This window comes from Myxocyprinus asiaticus, chromosome 37 (assembly GCF_019703515.2).
Source record: "Myxocyprinus asiaticus isolate MX2 ecotype Aquarium Trade chromosome 37, UBuf_Myxa_2, whole genome shotgun sequence".
Lineage (NCBI taxonomy): Eukaryota > Metazoa > Chordata > Actinopteri > Cypriniformes > Catostomidae > Myxocyprinus > Myxocyprinus asiaticus.
The window spans coordinates 16,572,981-16,594,850 of record NC_059380.1 but is presented as its reverse complement, the minus strand read 5'-3'; the positions used below and the strand labels follow the sequence as shown (position 1 = coordinate 16,594,850).

The 21,870-nt window shown below is 37.8% G+C and overlaps 2 protein-coding genes across 3 annotated transcripts in view; both read left to right on the top strand.

The window, feature by feature from the left end:
* Window positions 1-1,817: 1,817 nt before the first annotated feature.
* On the top strand, window positions 1,818-12,036 carry LOC127428071 (26S proteasome non-ATPase regulatory subunit 14). The gene is made up of 11 exons (XM_051676134.1): window positions 1,818-1,934; window positions 2,547-2,596; window positions 4,954-5,025; window positions 5,169-5,288; window positions 5,541-5,611; window positions 5,747-5,897; window positions 10,965-11,072; window positions 11,265-11,339; window positions 11,436-11,561; window positions 11,652-11,714; window positions 11,850-12,036. The coding sequence occupies exons 2-11, from the start codon at window positions 2,549-2,551 to the stop codon at window positions 11,946-11,948; spliced, it is 933 nt and encodes a 310-aa protein (XP_051532094.1). The 5' UTR covers window positions 1,818-1,934; window positions 2,547-2,548; the 3' UTR covers window positions 11,949-12,036.
* A 4,617-nt stretch (window positions 12,037-16,653) lies between these two features.
* LOC127428055 (sodium-driven chloride bicarbonate exchanger-like) overlaps window positions 16,654-21,870 on the top strand; it is a 45,795-nt gene continuing 40,578 nt past the window's right edge. Inside the window, exons 1-2 of one of the 2 annotated variants that reach the window (XM_051676092.1) lie at window positions 16,654-16,903; window positions 21,076-21,102. In XM_051676092.1, the coding sequence (XP_051532052.1) occupies window positions 16,856-16,903; window positions 21,076-21,102 (75 nt within the window). In that variant the 5' untranslated portion in view covers window positions 16,654-16,855. The remainder of the gene's footprint in view (window positions 16,904-21,075; window positions 21,103-21,870) is intronic. The other variant, XM_051676093.1, reaches the window with a different exon arrangement.

Here is a 21,870-nt window from a genome sequence, read left to right as displayed (position 1 = left end):
AACTTACAACTGTCAAAACTCTAAGTACAGTCCTCACATCATGTGGCACATTCAGCACACCACTCAATGTGACCTGCAAAAGGTGTTTACTCGATCAAAAGAATTAACTCATGTTTAAATGTAAATAAATACATCAATGAATAAATCATTGTCATCAAAACAAAAGGTTTCTTTATCGTTGCTTAGACCAAGACAGTCAAAATGCAAAGACATCTTGTCAAATGACAGTGTAATCTGAAAGTGTGATAGTTACCCACAATGTAATATTGTCCAATTGCTAACATTGTATATGTAGGCAGCTGAATAGAATTGATGTCAAAAAGTCATGGCACACACTGTACTTTCAACAAAAAATGTATTCAAACATTTCTCATCATTGTATGTACACACTTTACAGCCAACTGAAAATACGTAAAGAAAGCTTGTACAGAAAAAAATATATACAACAGCAAATTTCAGAAACTGCAATATGTGCAAGAAATAAGAAAATATGCTGCAAGTTCATCAACCTCATGGGTCTTCCAATCTCTCCTCTCTGTCTGGCCACAACATTTCCTCTACATCACACCTGATATCCTCCCTTGCAATGCAACGAGGGAAAACCTTTTGGCATGACGCAGCCACCCTCTACAACAATCTGCTGTGATATCCTCACAACCAGCATCCATTGCACCCAGTAAGAACAACTGGTCATGAGGACGGAGATCACAGACCTTCCATCTCCATGCAGAAAACAACTCCTCAATGGGATTTAGGAATGGGGAGTATGGTAGGAGAAACTCCATCAAAAAACGTTGGTGGGCAACAAACCATTCCCTGACTGTATCTGAACGATGGAAACTTACATTGTCCAAAACTATAACATATGTTGGCAAGTCATTTCTTACCAACCCACTCTCATTCTCTGGAATGAGATCCCTGTAAAGAGTTTTCAGGAAATTGAGGAGACGTTGTGTGTTATAGGGCCCAATGATGGGAATGTGTCTGAGTACACCATTCCCACATATGGCAGCACACAATGTAATGTTCCCTCCACGCTGGCCTGGCACATCAACAGTGGCTCGGTGACCAATAATATTACGGCCATGTCTCCTAACTTTGGTCAAGTTGAATCCTGCCTCATCAACATACACAAAAATGTGTGGGGGTTCATCAGCCTCCAGCTCCATCACTCTCTATAAAAGAGAGTAAAGTAATTTAGCAATTTAGGAAATAATTTACAGTAGATATTGTAAATCATAGTTACACATTATACACATTGTGTAACATATTCTGCATATACAGGTTGTACTTGTCAATACTGAAAGACAAGGAGATTACAGCACTGTGTAGTGTACAATGATGAATACTTACCTGTACACACATAGCTCTAAATTGTGAGGAAATTGAATTGTTCCCCATCTAGCCTACATCTATCCATCTGACAACTATTACAATAATACCACATAACTATTATGTATCTAATATATGTGTGACAGGTTATTGTGATTGTTGGTTGTTCTATTTAGCATGTAGGGATTAACACAATGAACATGTGTATAATTGCATTTGAGATTAATATCATTCAATAGCAAATTAATGCAAACTATTTTGATCTGCAAGGCTTACTCAATGTATTTTGTGCCAAAGCAATTATAAATGACTAGTCAGTGTGAACAAATGACCTAATGTTCATATAGTTAATCATATAGTTTGACAAAGTTTAATAGTCATTCTACGATTGTGCCAAAGCGATTGAGAAAAACTGTAAATATTGAATCAGTTTGTACAATTTTTGACAGTACACGCTGAGAGACCTTTATTTTGAAAAGCGGAACTCTCTTCCTTGTATAACCCTGTTGTGGTGCATTTCGCAGTGGTAATTCAGGCTGATTCATTGTAGTCGATCTGACACTCAGCAGGCTCTTTGTCTTTTTCTTTTTCTCATTGCACAGGTAAAGAAACAATATACGTATGTCATGAAAACACTTTTGGATGCCATACCATACTGTATGCACGCTGTTTGTGTGATTATAAATTCTGTATGCTGTTACTGAGTGATGTATGTAGCCTCTGTAGCATCATTAGCATTAATGCAACTGTTCTGTAAGGATGATTAACAAGTAATACGTTGATAACATCGTAGTTATTACCCTTTAATTTTAAACTCTGGAGTAAGTCTGCACATTGTCATTTTACTGATGTTTATGAGTTTGGAATTTCAATACACTGTGTATAATAGGCACCCTGCTAACTAGCCTAGCATATTAGCAGTCTGAGCTCTGACAGTTTGAAAAAAAAAAAAAAAAAAAAAAATCAGATAACTGTGTTTGATCTTTGAATACCTACTTCTATTAATTTTGGGGGTTGACAGGTTGGAATGTGTTTAATTAGTTACATTTTGAGAACAGTCCACCATTCATCTAAACAGGACATAAATGGCTAGCCATGAGTCATGTATCATAGAATGACATTTGTTGAACCATCCAGCTTTTGCTGTATGAAAAAGACTGAAAATCCTGTGAACTAAACAATGTTGGGTTTGATTATGCATGTCTCTGTCTCAGAAATGGACCGGCTCTTGAGGCTTGGAGGGGGGATGCCAGGACTCAGCCAGGTAAACTACCACATTATTCAGAAACTGGGAGATATTTTGTGAAACAGATACATTTGCTTGTTCATCTTACAGCAGCTGACCTGCAGTTATTGGATTAAGCTGAATGTGAAATTTTGTATCACAGAGCACATTAACACTTTCACACAGATATGTTTACTACGCCTGCCATCAGACAAATCACGACACAATGGGTAAAAGGCACTGGCTGAATAATAACAGACTTGGTCTTAATGGTGTGTTAGTATATTTGATCCATTTAAAAACAGGGATCAAATCCAATGATCCCTGTTCTTGAGATTTTAGAAGGACTTTCTGCGAAGGTGGCAAGCAGATAGACAAATAGGATGCTTTTTTGGGGGGAGGGAGGGTGGCAGTATTGTTAGAGTGTACTCACAAGATGACTCTCAGCTCTCTCTGCCAATTAACACATCCAATAACAGGCTGCCTCCCTCTGATTCACACTACTCTCTGCCAGTCGGTAAGGAAAGGCGTGCGAGAGGGTGGCGCACATGAAAATCTGCCTGTGATTCTTTTCTTTTTCATCTTTCTGATTTCATATTGATTTCCGTCATTGGTGCTGTACAAACCTAATGTTTTAAACTGCACTTAAGAATATTTGATTTTATTTTGATTGTCATAATGTGCCTGGAAATGCATTGATTGACTTAGTCAAAATGGCTTAGTTCATTGAGATCTGATTGGCTCTTTGATATTCACACGTCCATGTGGTCTTGTATTGTGTGAAACTTTTGCTCTTCTCCTGCCCAGTAACCTTTGCTAATGTGTTCATAACAATTACATAAGGATCACAAAACCTCTAAAAACGATTTTTTTTTAAAGGTGACTGATAGATTTCACCAGGCATCTCTTGTTTGAGCGTCTCGTTGGCATCTATCTGACACTTTACTTGACAGCTGTCAGTCAGACCCCTCTAGCAGTCGGCACCTCTCAATCCATTAATGTTTTCTGCATCTGAACGTCCGTTTATAATCTGTTCCAATTTAAAATGGGTTATTCAGTGAAATCTGTGTCTTTTCCATTTCAAAAATTGGAGTAATTCTTAAAAGAATTTTAAACATTCCATCAATCGTGGGCCTGGGTAGCTCAGCGACCAGCCAGGTCTCCTAAGCAACCAGATTGGCCCGGTTGCTAGGGAGGGTAGAGTCACATGGGGTAACCTCCTCGTGGTCGCGATTAGTGGTTCTCGCTCTCAATGGGGCACGTGGTAAGCTTTGCGTGGATCGCGGAGAATAGCATGAGCCTCCCATGCTGTGAGTCCCTGCGGTGTCATGCACAATGAGCCACGTGATAAGATGCGCGGATTGACGGTCTTAGAAGCGGAGGCAACTGAGACTTGTCCACCACCCGGATTGAGGTGAGTAACCACGCCACCACGAGGACCTACTAAGTTGTGGGAATTGGGCATTCCAAATTGGGAGAAAAAGGGGATAAAATGTATAAAATAATAAAATAAAAATAAAAACCCATTTCATCAGACAATGAATTTAAGTGTTAAGAAATTGCACTGTACCATCTCAAGCTAAATCTAAAAATTTAAATATGTTATTAAATATAGCTATAGGATATAGCTTTGCCTTTAAAAGAAGTAACAGGGTTGAAGTAACAGTTTTAGGTTTAATTTAATTTAGCCATAACTATGCTTATGCTCAAGGCCTTGACACTACAAAGTGTTTTATTAGAAAGAGAATTTAATGTTGATATTCCTACAAATATTCACTTGTTAATCATCGATGATTTCTGTACAAAATCATGGTAACAGAGATTCATCCCCTACTGACAAATCTAACAAAATATATAAGATAAAGTAGTAAAACAAATGAGACACTTACTTGTACTTGTAACGTTCACATTTAGGGAGGATGAAGATGTTATTATGACAGAGTTTTTATTTTTTTATATTTTTATTTATGGAATTGTACATTATTTTAGTAAGGGGGAGTTATGATGGTAACAGAGTTGACACACAACTTGGGCACATTACTTTAAGTCTTAAAAAATATATTTCTGCATAACAGATGCTAAATACTAACTTTTATTTCCAGGCAAACAGCCATCCTCATAAGAAAGATGGTGAAAAAACCCCACTAAAATTGTATAACATTTTTGCTGTGTTAAGAAAATTCCCTGTTATAACACGTCGTAGAAGTTGGCATTAGCTATTCATTGTTAAAGTCATTGTTTACACATGTAATTGAAGAACTCAAAAGGCACTGATTTGGTGGAATAATCCAAATCCCAAAAAGTTTTAGATCTCTGATTTTGATTTTGCTATGTCAGAGTGTCACTGCATGTTGATGTCAGGCATACTGAAGCATAACTGTGTGTGTTTTCTTCAGGGTCCTCCCACAGATGCCCCCGCTGTGGACACAGCTGAACAAGTGTACATTTCCTCTCTCGCCCTGCTAAAGGTCAGAATACACAGTTACGCTCTCTCTTTTTATCTTATTTTCTTTCTCTCTTTTTTTCTCATGCTATATAAAATATTAAGCATTCTGTAGCAGAAGATCCATGGTCATTTGCCCTCCAACTATCTATCTGTGTGCATGTGTAGATGCTGAAACACGGCCGTGCTGGCGTGCCCATGGAAGTCATGGGTCTGATGTTAGGAGAGTTCGTGGATGATTACACTGTACGTGTAATCGATGTGTTTGCCATGCCGCAGTCAGGAACGGTGAGAACCTCAAACATCAATTAACATCATGATTAATAAACATGATTACTAATACTAAAGCTGGTTTTGCCCTTGCCAATACATAATTTTAAATGTAGTCAAATACAGTTTTAAACGTTAGGTGAGAACATAATTGAACACAAGCTTTAGGGTACTTGCACACCCAAGGGTTTTGTGAAAGTGATGCTTCATCATGCGACCAAAAGTTGGAGAAAAAAGTTTAAGGATTATCAATGTTTGCTCTGTTGACAGGGTGTAAGCGTAGAGGCTGTGGACCCTGTTTTTCAAGCCAAGATGTTGGACATGTTAAAGCAGACAGGAAGGTGAGGGAATCCAAGCGGTGACACTCTTTTGATCATCTGATCAATACACTGAGAATTCTGGAAGACCGAACTACTGCTTGAAGTCAACGTGTGGCTGAGCATTTTTATTAAGGTTTGTGTGTCTCTGTGTTGTAGGCCTGAGATGGTGGTTGGCTGGTACCACAGTCATCCCGGTTTTGGCTGCTGGTTGTCGGGTGTTGACATTAACACACAGCAGAGTTTTGAGGCTCTGTCAGAACGTGCTGTTGCCGTGGTGGTCGACCCCATCCAGAGCGTCAAGGGAAAGGTAATGGTCCATATACACGTACATACACAAGACTTACGAATGTTACCAATCAACACTCTTCAGTGATTCAGAGAAGAGTCTTGGCTCGTCTCTTCCTTGAGCACCTTTTGTGATATCTCTGTGTGTGAACGTGTGCTCACACTTTCTCTCAGAGTGTGAGAGTTCTGGGATGTCTGTGATTTGTCCTGTCTGTTTGCTGCTGTGAACTCTACTAGCACCCTCTGAATCACATGAGATTGTGTGAGGGCTAAATCTCTCCCATCTTCTTAGTTTGGGGGATGGGAACAGGTAGAGAAGATGGTATTATAGGAAGAGGAAGTGGGGTGTGTTGTACTAATATACCCAACTACCTTTACTATTACATTTATTAATGGTTCCCCCCTGCCCACCCTCCAAAACCTGTACATCTCCAGAGTGAGGAAACGTGCAGGTAGAATCACTCTGGACCCCACACACCCTGCCCACTCCCTTTTCGAACTGTTGCCTTCTGACCGGCGCTACAGAGCACTCAGCACCAGGACAACCAGGCACAAGAACAGTTTTTACCATCAGGCCATTTACCACATGAACAATTAAACTGCCTTCAGGACTAGTGCAATAATGTGCATTAATGTATAAATGTGTCATGTACATATGTAAATTCATTCATATTTAATTCAATAACTGTACATAACGGAGTGACTTGACATGCATACATGTGTGCTCCTCTCATTTCATCAGAATGGCAGTTTTGTTTAATAACTACTCTTGATTGATTAAATTATCAACGGCAGTTAATCAATGATTGATTAATAGTTCAAATCCTATTAACTACTTGCCTAACAAAGAAACTAAGGGTTTTCAAAAAAAAATTTAATATTTTATAAATCTGTCCATAGACCACCTACAAGACCTTTGTGGATTCACACAATGTTTAATTAAAAAAATAATAATTTTGAAAACCCTGGATTTAAAGGTTGCATTGCATTCACACCTTGAAAGTACCATCATCTCTCTGTGAACTCCATAAGAGTGGTTAAAATATGTATGACGAGGACTTTGTAGTGTCTCTTTGTCTTTCTCTGTAATTCACCCTCCAAACATCCCACACCCAGATCCACACCGCACGTCACGACAGAAAGCGTGTCCCCCTCAGCACAGAAGCTGGCACTGCAGGATTTTACACCAGTTCGGTTTAGTCAAGATTTAACGAGCCCCCTGGGTTCAGGAGGCGTTACTTTGCGTACTTGTGTGTGTGTGTGTGTGTGATCTGTGCTCTTCTAGCACTCCATCTGCTCCCTCCCCTATTTGAAACTCTTCTATGTTGGGGACTAAGACAGATCCCTTCAGCGGGATTTCGTCTAAGAATTAATTTGTGTTTTATTTTGAAACTGCCTTTATAGCCTTCATAACTTCTTATTTGGGAGCATTAGCATCATTAGGTATTTTTTTGTACCTGAGATATAGAGAGACCGTCTGGTGTGAATAATTTAAAATTGTTTCTGAACAGGTTACACTGCATGTGAAGTCAGATACTATGTAATAAGTATAGTTACAAATGGTGGTGTTTAAATGCGACTTTTCTAATTTTTTTGTGTGTTATTTATAATGAACTTTATTATAAATTTAATATTTTATTTATTTTGCAGGTAATATGCCATTGGTCATGCTATTCTGGATGTTTTTTTGTTTGTTTTTTTTTTAATTATCAGACAATGAAATAAATATTTTACAATGTAATTAATAATATAATAAATGGAATATATCATATGGAATATAATCCATATATAAATTATAGAATAAACTTGATTTTTACTAGAGTGGTGCTTCCCTGTGCAGAAGTTGCTTCTTCGATGCTAGGGTGTTGCTATTTGGTTAACTTGCTGGCCCAAGTCAAAAAAGCCCACTCCAAGTCTCTGACCTCGTTTACACCTGGTATTAAGATGCGTCTCGGATGATCCGATCACATGTGGTCAGGTGAGACACATCACTGTTTACACCTGGTCGCTTAAATACATCACCTTTGACCACTTGTGTTCGTATTTGGAGGGGAGTGACTCTGTTTCATGGCGACATCAATCACTATGTCAGTGTGCTACTGCATGACATTAAAGAGCAACAAAGTAAGAAAAGACATTGAAATTGTGAAAAAAAAATGGCACACTATTTCTCCCAGATGTAGCTGAAATTTAATCTAAGCACAAACGCAACATTTCGAGCAGAATTATCCACCATTTTATTGGATAACCTGTATTATATTAGCTTCAGGTGTTTGTGCTTCTCATCTGTGTTTATATCAAAGTCACTGAAGATCCGTTAAGTTCTCATGCTTGTGTATACAGGTGCATCTCAATAAATTAGAATGTCGTGGAAAAGTTCATTTATTTCAGTAATTCAACTCAAATTGTGAAACTTGTGTATTAAATAAATTCAATGCACACTGACTGAAGTAGTTTAAGTCTTTGGTTCTTTTAATTGTGATGATTTTGGCTCACATTTAACAAAAACCCACCAATTCACTATCTCAAAAAATTAGAATATGGTGACATGCCAATCAGCTAATCAACTCAAAACACCTGCAAAGGTTTCCTGAGCCTTCAAAATGGTCTCTCAGTTTGGTTCACTAGGCTACACAATCTGCTGATCTGACAGTTGTCCAGAAGACAATCACTGACACCCTTCACAAGGAGGGTAAGCCACAAACATTCATTGCCAAAGAAGCTGGCTGTTCACAGAGTGCTGTATCCAAGCATGTTAACAGAAAGTTGAGTGGAAGGAAAAAGTGTGGAAGAAAAAGATGCACAACCAACCAAGAGAACCGCAGCCTTATGAGGATTGTCAAGCAAAATCGATTCAAGAATTTGGGTGAACTTCACAAGGAATGGACTGAAGCTGGGGTCAAGGCATCAAGAGCCACCACACACAGACATGTCAAGGAATTTGGCTACAGTTGTTGTATTCCTCTTGTTAAGCCACTCCTGAACCACAGACAACGTCAGAGGCATCTTACCTGGGCTAAGGAGAAGAAGAACTGGACTGTTGCCCAGTGGTCCAAAGTCCTCTTTTCAGATGAGAGCAAGTTTTGTATTTCATTTGGAAACCAAGGTCCTAGAGTCTGGAGGAAGGGTGGAGAAGCTCATAGCCCAAGTTGCTTGAAGTCCAGTGTTAAGTTTCCACAGTCAGTGATGATTTGGGGTGCAATGTCATCTGCTGGTGTTGGTCCATTGTCACTGACCAAACCAAAGTCACTGCACCCGTTTACCAAGACATTTTGGAGCACTTCATGCTTCCTTCTGCTGACCAGCTTTTTAAAGATGCTGATTTCATTTTCCAGCAGGATTTGGCACCTGCCCCCACTGCCAAAAGCACCAAAAGTTGGTTAAATGACCATGGTGTTGGTGTGCTTGACTGGCCAACAAACTCACCAGACCTGAACCCCATAGAGAATCTATGGGGTATTGTCAAGAGGAAAATGAGAAACAAGAGACCAAAAAATGCAGATGAGCTGAAGGCCACTGTCAAAGAAACCTGGGCTTCCATACCACCTCAGCAGTGCCACAAACTGATCACCTCCATGCCACGCCGAATTGAGGATGTAATTAAAGCATAAGGAGCCCCTACCAAGTATTGAGTACATACACAGTAAATGAACATACTTTCCAGAAGGCCAACAATTCACTAAACATGTTTTTTTTATTGGTCTTATGATGTATTCTAATTTTTTGAGATAGTGAATTGGTGGGTTTTTGTTAAATGTGAGCCAAAATCATCACAATTAAAAGAACCAAAGACTTAAACTACTTCAGTCTGTGTGCATTGAATTTATTTAATACACGAGTTTCACAATTTGAGTTGAGTTACTGAAATAAATGAACTTTTCCACAACATTCTAATTTATTGAGATGCACCTGTATATCTGCTTTTTAAAATTTTCCAATTGGAAGGTTATTTCCTTTTAAAGCCGCTCGTAACTGACAAAGTTTAAAGCGCTTTAGTACAGCAGTTGATTGAAGGGTGAGGAGTGTGCTTCACTGCTGTCTGGGACGCATTCAGGACAGATTACTGTTTACACCTCAAATGCGATTTGGTCATATGCTATTTTGACCACATTTGTATGTGTTTTTTGTGATCTGACCACAAAGTGTTTTAGACCCCATTTAGACCTGTATTTAGCACTGACCACATGTGATCGGATCACCAAAAACGCATCTTAATACCAGGGGGTCTCTGATATTAGGGTTCCTAGATATGATTTGGGATCCCTCCTGTAATGTAGGTTCACAGGATCTGTTTTATTGTCCACCAGGTCATAAGTCTGATCATTTAGAAAAGTAATAGAACACCTCTCCCCAACAAGCTCATGATTTGAGGTATCAGTCATTGTCTGTTACACAAATGGTGTGGGATGAGTTACGTGCATGGCAAAGTTTAATACTTGATGTTAGGGAACAAACCCCCTAATGCTTACCTAATGCGTGTCTTAGAACCACTAATAAAGGGGATGGTATATACAAAAGCCATGTGAAGTCTTCATGTAATGGATTGTAAAGATTTTTCTCTGGCTCTATTTTTCTCCATCTTTCATAGGTCTTAATTTGTCTCTTTCCACTTTTCTCTTTGTTGGCTTTGTTTTCACCACCTCCCTCTCTATTCTGTTGTGTAGGTGTGTCTACATAGCTGTAATGTGTCTGAATGTGACTGTTGCTCTGCTCTACATACATACTGTTCATGTGTTCAGACTTGACCTGTGTGTGAGCTCAGATGTACTGTCACTACATAAGTGATGTGGCAGCACACAGCATTAGCTATTGTTTCTAAGCCTGTACTCTTACTATAAACATCTCTGTCTTTCTCTCCCTTCACTCTAGTCTTTTTTTATTCTTTTGGATTGGATCAGATTTGATTTGCTGGTGTCCACACAGTCTAGAAAGAAAGTGAGGTTACTTGTTTGCGAGTGCCTTCAGATCCCACAATGGATTAAAACTAATAATTCATGTTAGTTCTAAATGATTGATGATTTGTTGCAGGAATGGCAAACGCATAGATATAAGCGTGTCATCTGACTCAACTCTTTACTTTCCACTGCAGGTTGTTATTGACGCTTTTAGGCTAATAAATGCCAATATGATGGTTCTGGGTCACGAGCCACGGCAGACCACCTCTAACCTGGGACACCTCAACAAACCCTCTATTCAGGTTACATCTCAATATATGTATTTCTACCACACTCCCACCTATTTCACCTCCCTTCTCTTTCGTCCTCTCTGTCTCTCACTTGCTAATACCTGGTTTATCCACACAAACTAGAACAATCAAAACTGATTTAAATGTAACAAAGCAAAAAATCCTGAAAGAAGAGCATTAATAAAGTTGTGTTTTTTTGCGCAGGCTCTGATTCACGGCCTCAACAGACATTATTACTCCATTACCATCAACTACAGGAAGAACGAATTGGAGCAGAAGGTATGGACTTGTAGAATTTAAACATGCTTTTTGCTTTTCCCAGTACCAAGACAACCTTTTTTATATATACGTGATCACATTTTGTTTTTTGTTTAGATGTTACTAAACCTCAATAAGAAAAGCTGGATGGAGGGTCTTACCCTGCAGGACTACAGTGAACACTGCAAACTGAACGAGACCATCGTCAAGGAGATGCTCGAACTGGCAAAGAACTACAATAAGGTGAGCAACTGCAGAATTTTTATTGTTTATTTTAGCCTATGGAAGATGTTTTATGAGATATGGGGCATTTGTTTCTCTCTGTCCATTCAGGCTGTAGAGGAAGAGGACAAAATGACCCCTGAGCAACTGGCTATTAAGAACGTTGGAAAACAGGTGATTAATCCAAGCTCTTTTTCTGTCTTATATTCACTGTATTTACTGTGTTGAATTCTCGCATTTCACATCCTAAATTTGACTTAAAGGATAACATGACTTCATAGACCACTTATCTGCTCTCTCTTTATGCAGGATCCCAAGCGGCATTTGGAAGAGCATGTGGATGTTCTCATGACATCCAACATTGTGCAGTGCCTTGCAGCAATGTTGGACACAGTTGTGTTCCAGTGATTTCTTTCTCCACCCCTCTGTCTGTGCAAAAGTGTTCATATTCTACAACTGTTCTGTCTTTTTAAGAAATAAACATAAAATTCCAGTATTATGTTTATCTATCCTCCTTAAGTGGATTCAGAGTGTGCAGATGATAAATATCTTGCGTTCCACATTAGAAAACAACTGGGCAAACTCTAGAAATGGCCAAAACATGCATGGCGTTCACCTTTGTTTACCACAACAAATGAAAGCAGTTTCAACTTAAAAGAACTGTCCTTGGATTTCCCCTTATTTAAGATGACACTTCAGCTCTATAACTAACTGGGAGTCAGTGTGAAATTGTATTGCTCAGTAAACATGGTTGTTCAGGTCTAGGAGGTTTCACTCGATTTAAAGGGATAGTTCACCCAAAAAGGAAAATTACCCATCAGTTACCCACCCTCATGCCATCCCAGATGTGTATAACTTTCTTCTGCAGAACACAAATGGATTTTTTTTTTTTTTAGAAAAAAAAAAGTCTCAGCTCTGTATGTCCACATAGTGCAAGTGAATGGTGACCAAATCTTTGAAGCTCCAAAAAGCATATAAAGGTAGCATAAAAGTAATCCAAAAGACTCCAGTTGTTTAATCCATATCTTCTGAAGCGATCTAATCATTTTTGGGTGAGAACAGCAAAAATAAAACTCCTTTTTCACTTAAAATCTTGACATTGCAATATCCTTGGTGATCATGATTTCAACCTCGATTACAATTTCTAGCGCCATCTAGTGCTCTGTGCATGCATCAAGCGCATGGAAGTGTAATCAAGCTTGAAATCATGATCGTGCCTAAACACTGCAATGGAAAGAATTGATTGGTTCGCTTCAGAAGACATGGATTAAAACACTGGAGTCGTATGGATTAATTTTATGCTGCCTTTATGTGCTCTTTGGAGCTTTAAAATTTTAGTCACCATTCACTTGCATTGTATGGACCTACAGAGCTGAGATTTTTTATTTATTTTGATATTTGTTCTCGAATTCGGGTCAACATGCTGTACCCGCGCTCCCGGCTTTCTCCAGTCACTTTATGACACCTCACCTGGTCATCTCTAACGGGCCGTATAATGGAAAGAGCTACGCGTACAAATAATTGTATGGACAAGTACAGTCTATCCGTTCCCCTCGGTGCCCGGTAAAGCTCAGGTTTTTCTGTGTAACCGGGCGCTTTGGGTCAAATTTCACAGGCACCAAACAGAAATTATCATTACTAAACAGGAGCAGTAGCGCACCCCCCCCCAAACAACAGTTCAAAAATAATTTATATTTTAAAACATAAAATATTAGGCTAATAATTTATTCTTATTATTATAGATAATTATTAAGTATTAGCATTATTATTAGTAAAATAATAAATATAAAATCATGATATTATTTTACAGTGCCAGTGTTACTATTCCATATAATCTATATTATTTATTAATAGCCTAATTTCTACGTATAGTAGCCTACTCTTATTAATAACTAAACTTGAGTTTTATTTAAATTGCTTATTCTCTAAACACTATAATAGCCTACTTAAACGTTTTTACAATAAAATATTTTTAATTATTAAAAATATGCTTTTATCTCTGTTAACATTTAATTAATGCATAATGAACAAAATATTTTACAGCATTTATTAATCTTAGTTAATGTTAGTTAATACAATTGTTCATTGTTAGTTCATGTTAGAACCTGTTGATGCTCATTGACCCCACCCATGTGTTTGACTTTACTTTGCTTAAATTAGTTCACATTTACCATATAGTGTGCTGTTCAAAATTGGTCATAATGTTGACAAATTATACATCTTTATAATATGTCAACATTATTAACTCTTTTTTTTGACTAGATTATATAGTATATGTGAACTAATTTAAGCAAAGTGACATCAGTTCTTGCATGCATTAACTAATGTTAACAAATACGACTTTTGATTTTAAAAATGTATATGGTTAAATTAACATTAACCAAGATTAATAAATGCTGTAAAATTATTGTTTATTGTTAGTTCATGTTAACAAATGTTGTTAACTAATGTTAACAAATGGAACCATATTGTAAAGTGTTACAATTAAATGTATTAGTAAAAGTAGGCTATTACTCGTGCCAGTGTTACACGACAATATAAATGTAAGCAACTCTATGTATGCAGTTCGTAAGTAGGCTATTAGATAGTCTACTCATAATAATTACATACAAAGGGTGTATAAATACAGTATGACCAAAAGTTTCCAACATGATTTTTTTTAATTTAATAATAATAATAATAATAATAGTAATAATAATAATAATAATTGAGTGTTAATGTTTCTGGGCTTAACCTGACGTGTCATTACAATATTTCTGTGAATGTGATTTGGCGGATCCGAACCACTGGAGGTTCCAGCAACTCTTCTCAGGTGATTTGTAATTTGATTTGCTCAAAATGGTAACAATCCAGGATAATTATTTTTAGTTTTGAACGTAGTTTGAATATTGTCTAGTTTGAATAGCATGATGGAATTCATATGGTCTCTTTAAAATAAACGTGCAAAAGATTTAAGCGTTATTCCTTAGACTAATCCTTATTTTTATTTTATTTTATTTTTATTTTAAGATGACAAAATTCCTGCATTTGACTAGATTACGAAAATGAGCATGATTTATTTTAAATCTAATCAAGGTGGGATGCAAACCTTACTTCATAAATCTTCTTAGGTGTAATGTAAATGCAATCCGATATAACAACAACAATCTAAAATATGTCTCCTTCGTTTGATGCAATTCATTGTTAATCAACTCAGTGTTCAATTTAGTGTACACATTCTTCATTTCATTATAAAGACTATTTCAGCTGCATGAATCGTCTCGCCTGAAATGAGAATTTGTTTTAAGGTCATTGACTATATTGTCAGATCGGACAAGTTTCATTATTATTATTATTATTTTTAGCAATATTATAAGAAACATTTTTCAATATGTCGTCTTGGACTTACAGTAGTACACTGACACCTAGTCTGGTCATGTGACCTAACTGGTCATGTGATCCTAACATGGCAGCCCATATATATATATATAGAGAGAGAGAGAGAGAGAGTGAGTGATATAGATATATATATATATATATATATATATATATATATATAGAGTGAAGAGATCCTTGCGGTGTATAGCCTAAAATGGATATTTTAATTATTGTGACCAATCAAAACCAGCAGAACAGTACCTTGATGACTGAGAAATGGTTCTTTAGATTGGATTGCTTACTGTGATGTAAATGTCAATGTTAAATTATGTCATTCTGCTGGTGTTAGTATGTTTTAAGTTAGATAGAAAAAAAAAAAAAAAATCAAATCAAATGTTGAGTAATTCAAACGTATATTAACTACAGACCACTTCAGTTTCAGAGGCGTCCGATCGTGTTAATTTACTTACCGGATTATAAAATTGCAAGTTAGTGTGGAGTGCCACCACGATATGACAATCAAACGCGATATGATAGGTAGGCAACTCACTAGGTGGAGAGTGTGTCCTTGACCTGAAGGAAAGAGGAGTTTAATTCTCCCATAAACAACAGGCTTAAACAGAGCTGCAGAAATACATCACTACATACCGCTACAAACTCTCTTAGTGTATATTACAGTCAAGGGATCAAGAGAACAATGTAACTCTTTCCGCCTCTCAGCAGCTGCTGAACCCGAAATAACCAAAGACCCACCTCCATAATGCAGCCCGTTGACCTAATACTATTCCTGACGTGTGTTCACTATTATTTATGAACAATACATCAAGGTAAAATCAAAGGAAAACTAATTATGCTGCTTCCACAACCGCAAGAGTTTAATTAGCTGTTCAGTTATTTTTTAGAACATGTCCACAAGGTGGCGCCACAGTCTCAAGGAAAATCCTAGGTGGCCACTCAGTCCTTCAAGCAAAATGGTCGATATTTTCTATATTATCGTGTTATTTACAATTCAGTACAGCTAATCCTGTGACTGTTATTCTGTGACTACCACTTCTCTGAAAAGGCAGTAAGGTGTAGCCTATAAAATGTGTTTATTTATAAACTCATTATTCTGCCGAGTGTATCAATAAGGCATTTTTAGGGGCCGTTCACAACAAGAAAATGTCACGCGCAACGAATATAACAGAACAGTCTCGAGACGCGTTTTAAAAGCAGTTTTTTGTAGGCTAAATGACAGGGCTTCTAAGAACGTGGCGCTAAAAATACGAGTTTATATTTCTTTACATAGAAAAACAAGACTGACGAAAAACGTATTCGAAGTGAACAACCCCTCTTTACACTGGTAAAAGTGAACGTACAGTTGTTTCTTCAGCTATTTCTAACTGAACTGACCCTTAAAATAGGCGTCTGTTGGTGTAAACTAATGTAGTCCGCTACATTAAATTATATTTTGACTTAAATAAAACCAGTAAATTTACGTCACAACATGAAACACATTTTGTGGGTTAACTAAACATGAACACACACACACACACACACACACACACACACACACACACACACACACACACACACACACATAAAGTTTGGCATTTGTGGATTCACTGCGGTTCGTTCTAATATTCTAGAAGCCTAAATTGAAGCCTCAAGTATCGTCCGTGTGTGTCCTCGGTATTACATCCATCCATCTCGTCTTCCCGGTGGTTTCTGTTAACTCACGTGCTGCCGGTTGGAGGTGCGTCACGCGAGCGCAAATGACACGCTGAAGGAGAGCAGGCACGGACGCGCGCTAGTGAAGAAACAGCGCTCGCTCTCCATTCTCCAAAAAAATTCAACACTTTACGCCGTATTTACACCGCTACCAAATCCACATACATGCCATTTTATTTTCACGTTCCCAACAATAGCTTTCAGAAATCCCCCACTGAGAAAAAGGGCCAGAGAGGAGAAGATCAGGGATGGATGTGAAAGATCAAGGAGCGCAGATGGAGCCGCTGCTTCCTGCGGTAAGAACCTGTTTCATCTTTGATCTGTGATCCGTGAATGGAAGAACAATGGCATGATGTTATAGTGTGTTACGCAAAAGCGTTTTCTGTGGTTAAAGCTGCATTGGGTAAACGGTGCGCTGGTGGAGCCCATCATGGCCATCATTTTCCCACCACCAATGGAAGACATCGTGCTTTAATTATTCATTGCACTGTTAATACAGACTCTCGTTTACTGTGAAAATGGCTTCATGTTACATGGATACGGCATGTTTGACTAAGGTTTGCACAGGCTGGTGTGGATTATTAATTTCATTATCCACGTCTAGTAATGTTTTAACATAGAGTTTGGAATGGAGATGATAGGTATGCATGTGTTTTCAGTAAAATAATCTGTTTAATGGGTTGACTGCAAGGTCATAGAGGGCTAATATTGTGTATATTGCATGTCAGAATAGCATTCTGAGATGCTATTATTCACACAACAATTGTACAGAGCGGTTATCTGAGTTACCGTAGACTTTGTCAGTTCGAACCAGTCTGGCCATTCTCTGTTGACCTCTCTCATCAACAAGACATTTCCATCCACAGAACCGCCGCTCGCTGGATGTTTTTCGTTTTTGGCACCATTCTGAGTAAATTCTAGAGACTGTTGTGCGTAAAAACCCCAGGAGATCTGCAGTTACAGAAATACTAAAACCAGCCCATCTGGCACCAACAATCATGCCATGGTTCAAATCACTGAGATCACATTTTTATCTCCATTCTGATGGTTGATGTGAACATTAACTGAAGCTCCTGACCCATATCTGCCTGATTTTATGTACTGTCCTGCTGCCACACAATTGGCTGATTAGAAAATCACATGGATGATTGTTGGTGCCAGATGGGTTTGAATATTCCTGTAACTGCTGATCTCCTGGGATTTTCATCAGTCTCTAGGATTTACTCCGAATGGTGCCAAAAGCAAAACAAAACAAAACATCCAGTTAGGGGCAGTTCTACGGACAGAAACGCCTTGTTGATGAGAGAGGTCAACAGAGAATGGCCAGAATGGTTCGAACTGACAAAGTCTACAGTAACTCAGATAACTGCTCTATACAATTGTAGTGAGAAGAATATCATCTCAGAATAGCATTGAACAGCGGGTTGGCGCTCTTTTGGCTGCACGAGGGAGACAGTCAGGAATTCATGAAAATATCAAAATGTCTGATTTTGTTTATCCTTTAAACTTTATACTCAGTCATGAGGGTCTAAAGGAGTCTTCTCTGTCTTATGTTTTTTGTCAACATAAACAAACAACAAAATTAGCTACACCACATGACTAACACATTCATTTGACGGACAAATTGGTTCACTGTTTTTTTTTTTATAGAAATAATGATAAAAGATTATTCTTCATTGATCATGCAAACACTAAATTTTTTTTTCAAGAATTTCAGCTTTTAAAAGGATAGTTCACCCAAAAATGAAAATTCTCTCATCATTTACTCACCCTCATGCCATCCCAGATGTGTATGACTTTCTTTGGATACAGAACACGAACAAAGATTTTTAGAAGAATATTTCAGCTCTGTAGGTCCTCACAATGCAAGTGAATGGTGACCAGAACTCAGAAGGTCCAAAAAGGATATAAAGGCATCATAAAAGTAATCCATATGGCTCCAGTGGTTAAATCCAGATCTTCTGAAGTGATATGATAGGTGTGGGTGAGAAACAGATCCATATTTAAGTCCTTTTTTACATGAGGGTGAATAGCCAAATTCATGAGAGAATTTTAATTTTGGGGTGAACTATCCCTTTAATGAGACTTCGATTTGTTCTACTGTCTCTGGATGGTTACACCACATGACATTTTGTTTTTACTTTAAGCCTCTGAAAAAAATATCAAATTGACTTTGAACTCAGAAATTGAAAACAAGTTCATCATAGACCTTGTATTCAGGTAATCGTTTCATGTGAATTGCATTTATTTTTGAATGATTTAATAGATCATTGACCCAACCCAACTCCATATTCAGGATTGGGGGAAAAATGTCCCTCTCAATGTCTATAGTAGTTACGGCCCTGCTTAGTGGCAAACACCTGGATTAATCACAGCATATTTTATGGCAGTATCTGCCTGTGTTTTGTAATCTCTCTCTCTAACCTCTTACTGTAATTGCTCTCCACCTGTGTTCAGTAAAATAATGGACTGGATCTCACAGACAAGGCAGCAGCCATCTTATTTTTGGCTTAGGGAAAGAGCGGGGGTCTCTGCTCCTTCCACAGTGACAGTTTGGACATCCAATGGATTCTGCTATCCTTGAAATCTTGAACAAAGACTACAGTCTTTTGATGGTGCATTTATTTTACTGTCCCTTATTGTTCAAAGGATTCCCATTCCTAGAGTGGTGTACACTTACAAACTGCTTTAATAAATGTGAGCATCTATGCAGTAGTTTGTAGCTAACAGGGGTTAATTAGACACGTTGATGAGCTGCACACTCTTTCAAACTCATCCATGTACTTAATGCATTGGGAAATCAGACTTTTAATAAGTACAGTGTAATACAGTGTAGGAACTATGCTTATTATAAATGTCAGCATCTTTCAACCATTTCTAATGCACAATTTTATCATGTCATACATTTTTATTGAGGCATTCTGTTTGTGCTTTATCAACATCTTATTTTGTTTTTCAGCTTTTAGTTCACTTAAGTAATAACAATGTACTGTATGTGTTATAAATGTGTAATAAACTGAGAAAGCCCTGTCTATGCTAATGAACTGGGTTGTTGTTGTCTGCCAGGTGAGGCGAGGAACAGATTGAACTGAATGTCATTGGCAGAGATCCAGCAGTAGGTTGAATTGTCTCTGATGCGCAGGTTGAATCCTCAATGGCTGCTGGTACATTTATTTGTAGCTCCCTATGTGAGCTGAACTGATGCCAGAGAACTGTGTCCCAGAGGGCCTTTTCTGACCATCGTAAGTCACTGTCCGCTTAGCTGCAGCTGGTGTCCTGAATGCTGGTGTGTGTGATAAAACAGGTTAAAGCAGAGAAAATCTTTGTTCTTCTTCATTAGTACAATACATTAGTACAGATTGTTTTGTTCATTGTGTTGGTAGATGGACAAAAATTTTGTCGTAAGCACACCTGGTCTTCTGAATTAAGTGTCAAGTCTTTATTTCTGTGATTAATTTAGTGGCTTTTAGTTCATGTCTAATAGTGCTAGTCATTGGAGTCATTTATGGGTGGGACAGGTGGGACATGTCCCCACCACTTTCTGCAACTGCCAATTTTTTCTCTACCACTTTTTTGAAATAGTTTTCATCAAGTAAGTGTTTAATGCAGAAGAAATGTCTCCAGTTCTTGAGCAGGGGGTGCGATTTCATTTGTGTGTGTCATAGTAAGTGCCGATCCGGTGCTGGAATGTGTTATTTTGAATGTTATGATGAGTGCTTGTTGTGGCTGTTGTTAAGTGACATGTAACAGCAGTAATGTTCTCTCGTGCATGCGGACAGGTGCTTTAGATGCATCGCTGCGCTGTCCCTCAACTCACACTCATGTCCAGTTAAATCACAAATAAAATGCAAACAAATGTGTCCGGATTCATGATATGCAAATGTAATGTTGGTTTATTGAAACCATGTATTTATGCAGAGACTAACAAAATCCCAGGACCAACAGTTGCAGATATAGGGATAAAGTTAGCAAATTAAATATGTTAAATATTTATTGGAGTGCTTGAATAGGTCAAGACTTTTTATCAGAACAGTAAAATATTATTTGAAATTAATTGTGCATAACCTAATTAAAGGGATAGTTCACCCCAAAATGAAAATTCTCTCATCATTTACTCACCCTCATGCCATCCCAGATGTGTATGACTTTCTTTCTTTAGCAAAACACAAATGAAGATTTTTAAAAGAATATTTAAGCTCTGTTGGTCCACACAATGCAAGTGAATGGTAAGCACAGAAAGAAAACGTAATTCCTTAAGAAATTGCATGGGATCTTTTCATGAGGTGTGTCCTTGAAACACCTGCACCTTTTCTCCAGTAAACATGTAAACAATACAAGCCTATACATTCAGAAAAACACTGCATGTATATTTAAAACACTCCTGAGCTCTTTTTGAATGTAATGATGTGTGCATTATAATTGTTCAGTGGTGTGAGAGTGATTTTATTGCCTCTCTGCTCCTCTGCAGGTTCAGAGTCCTACTAGTGATAACGGGGTGAGTCCCAGTTCTTTATTTCCTATTTTATTCTTGTTTCAGTGTGCACGATGCAATGGGCCCATTTAATTCATTTTTGAGTGCCGTTTTGTGTGTGTGAATGAGTGACTGATCTTTAAAACCCATCCAAATGATGTGATTTATTGTGACTGATTGTAAGTAAATTATTAACGTGTTCTCGAGAGGCTGATTGTGCTTGATTGGGTATCTGTGGACACGCTCTGAAACTTGTCAGTTGCTGTTAGTTCAAATCTATGTCCATGAGCTCTTGGTGAGTGTCACGGTTAAAGAGTGAAACAGCAAAGTATTTTAGAGATGATTTAGGCACCAATCTTTGTTTAGTCTAGAGCAAGTAGACGCAGGTCCAAAGAGAAGGAGAGAGAGAGAGAGAGACATATGCTTTATTTAGAAAGGCAGCAAAAATCCTTGAGTAATCATGCTAAATTGCTAATTTGGTACTAGAAAATCACTTGCCATTATATCAAAACAGCTGAAAGCTATTTGGTTCGTTAAATGAAGCTTAACATTGTCTTTGTGTTTGTTTTTGAGTTGCCACAGAATGCAATAGACTGGCATGTCTTAAGGTCAATATTGGGTCAAAAATGGCAAAAAAGAAACAGCTTTCTCTAGAAACTCGTCAGTCAGTTATTGTTTTGAGGAATGAAGGCTATACAATGCTTGGACAAGGACAAAGGACAAAGCACAACTGGCTTTAACAAGGACAGAAATGTGGAAGGCCAGATGTACAACTAAACAAGAGGATAAGTA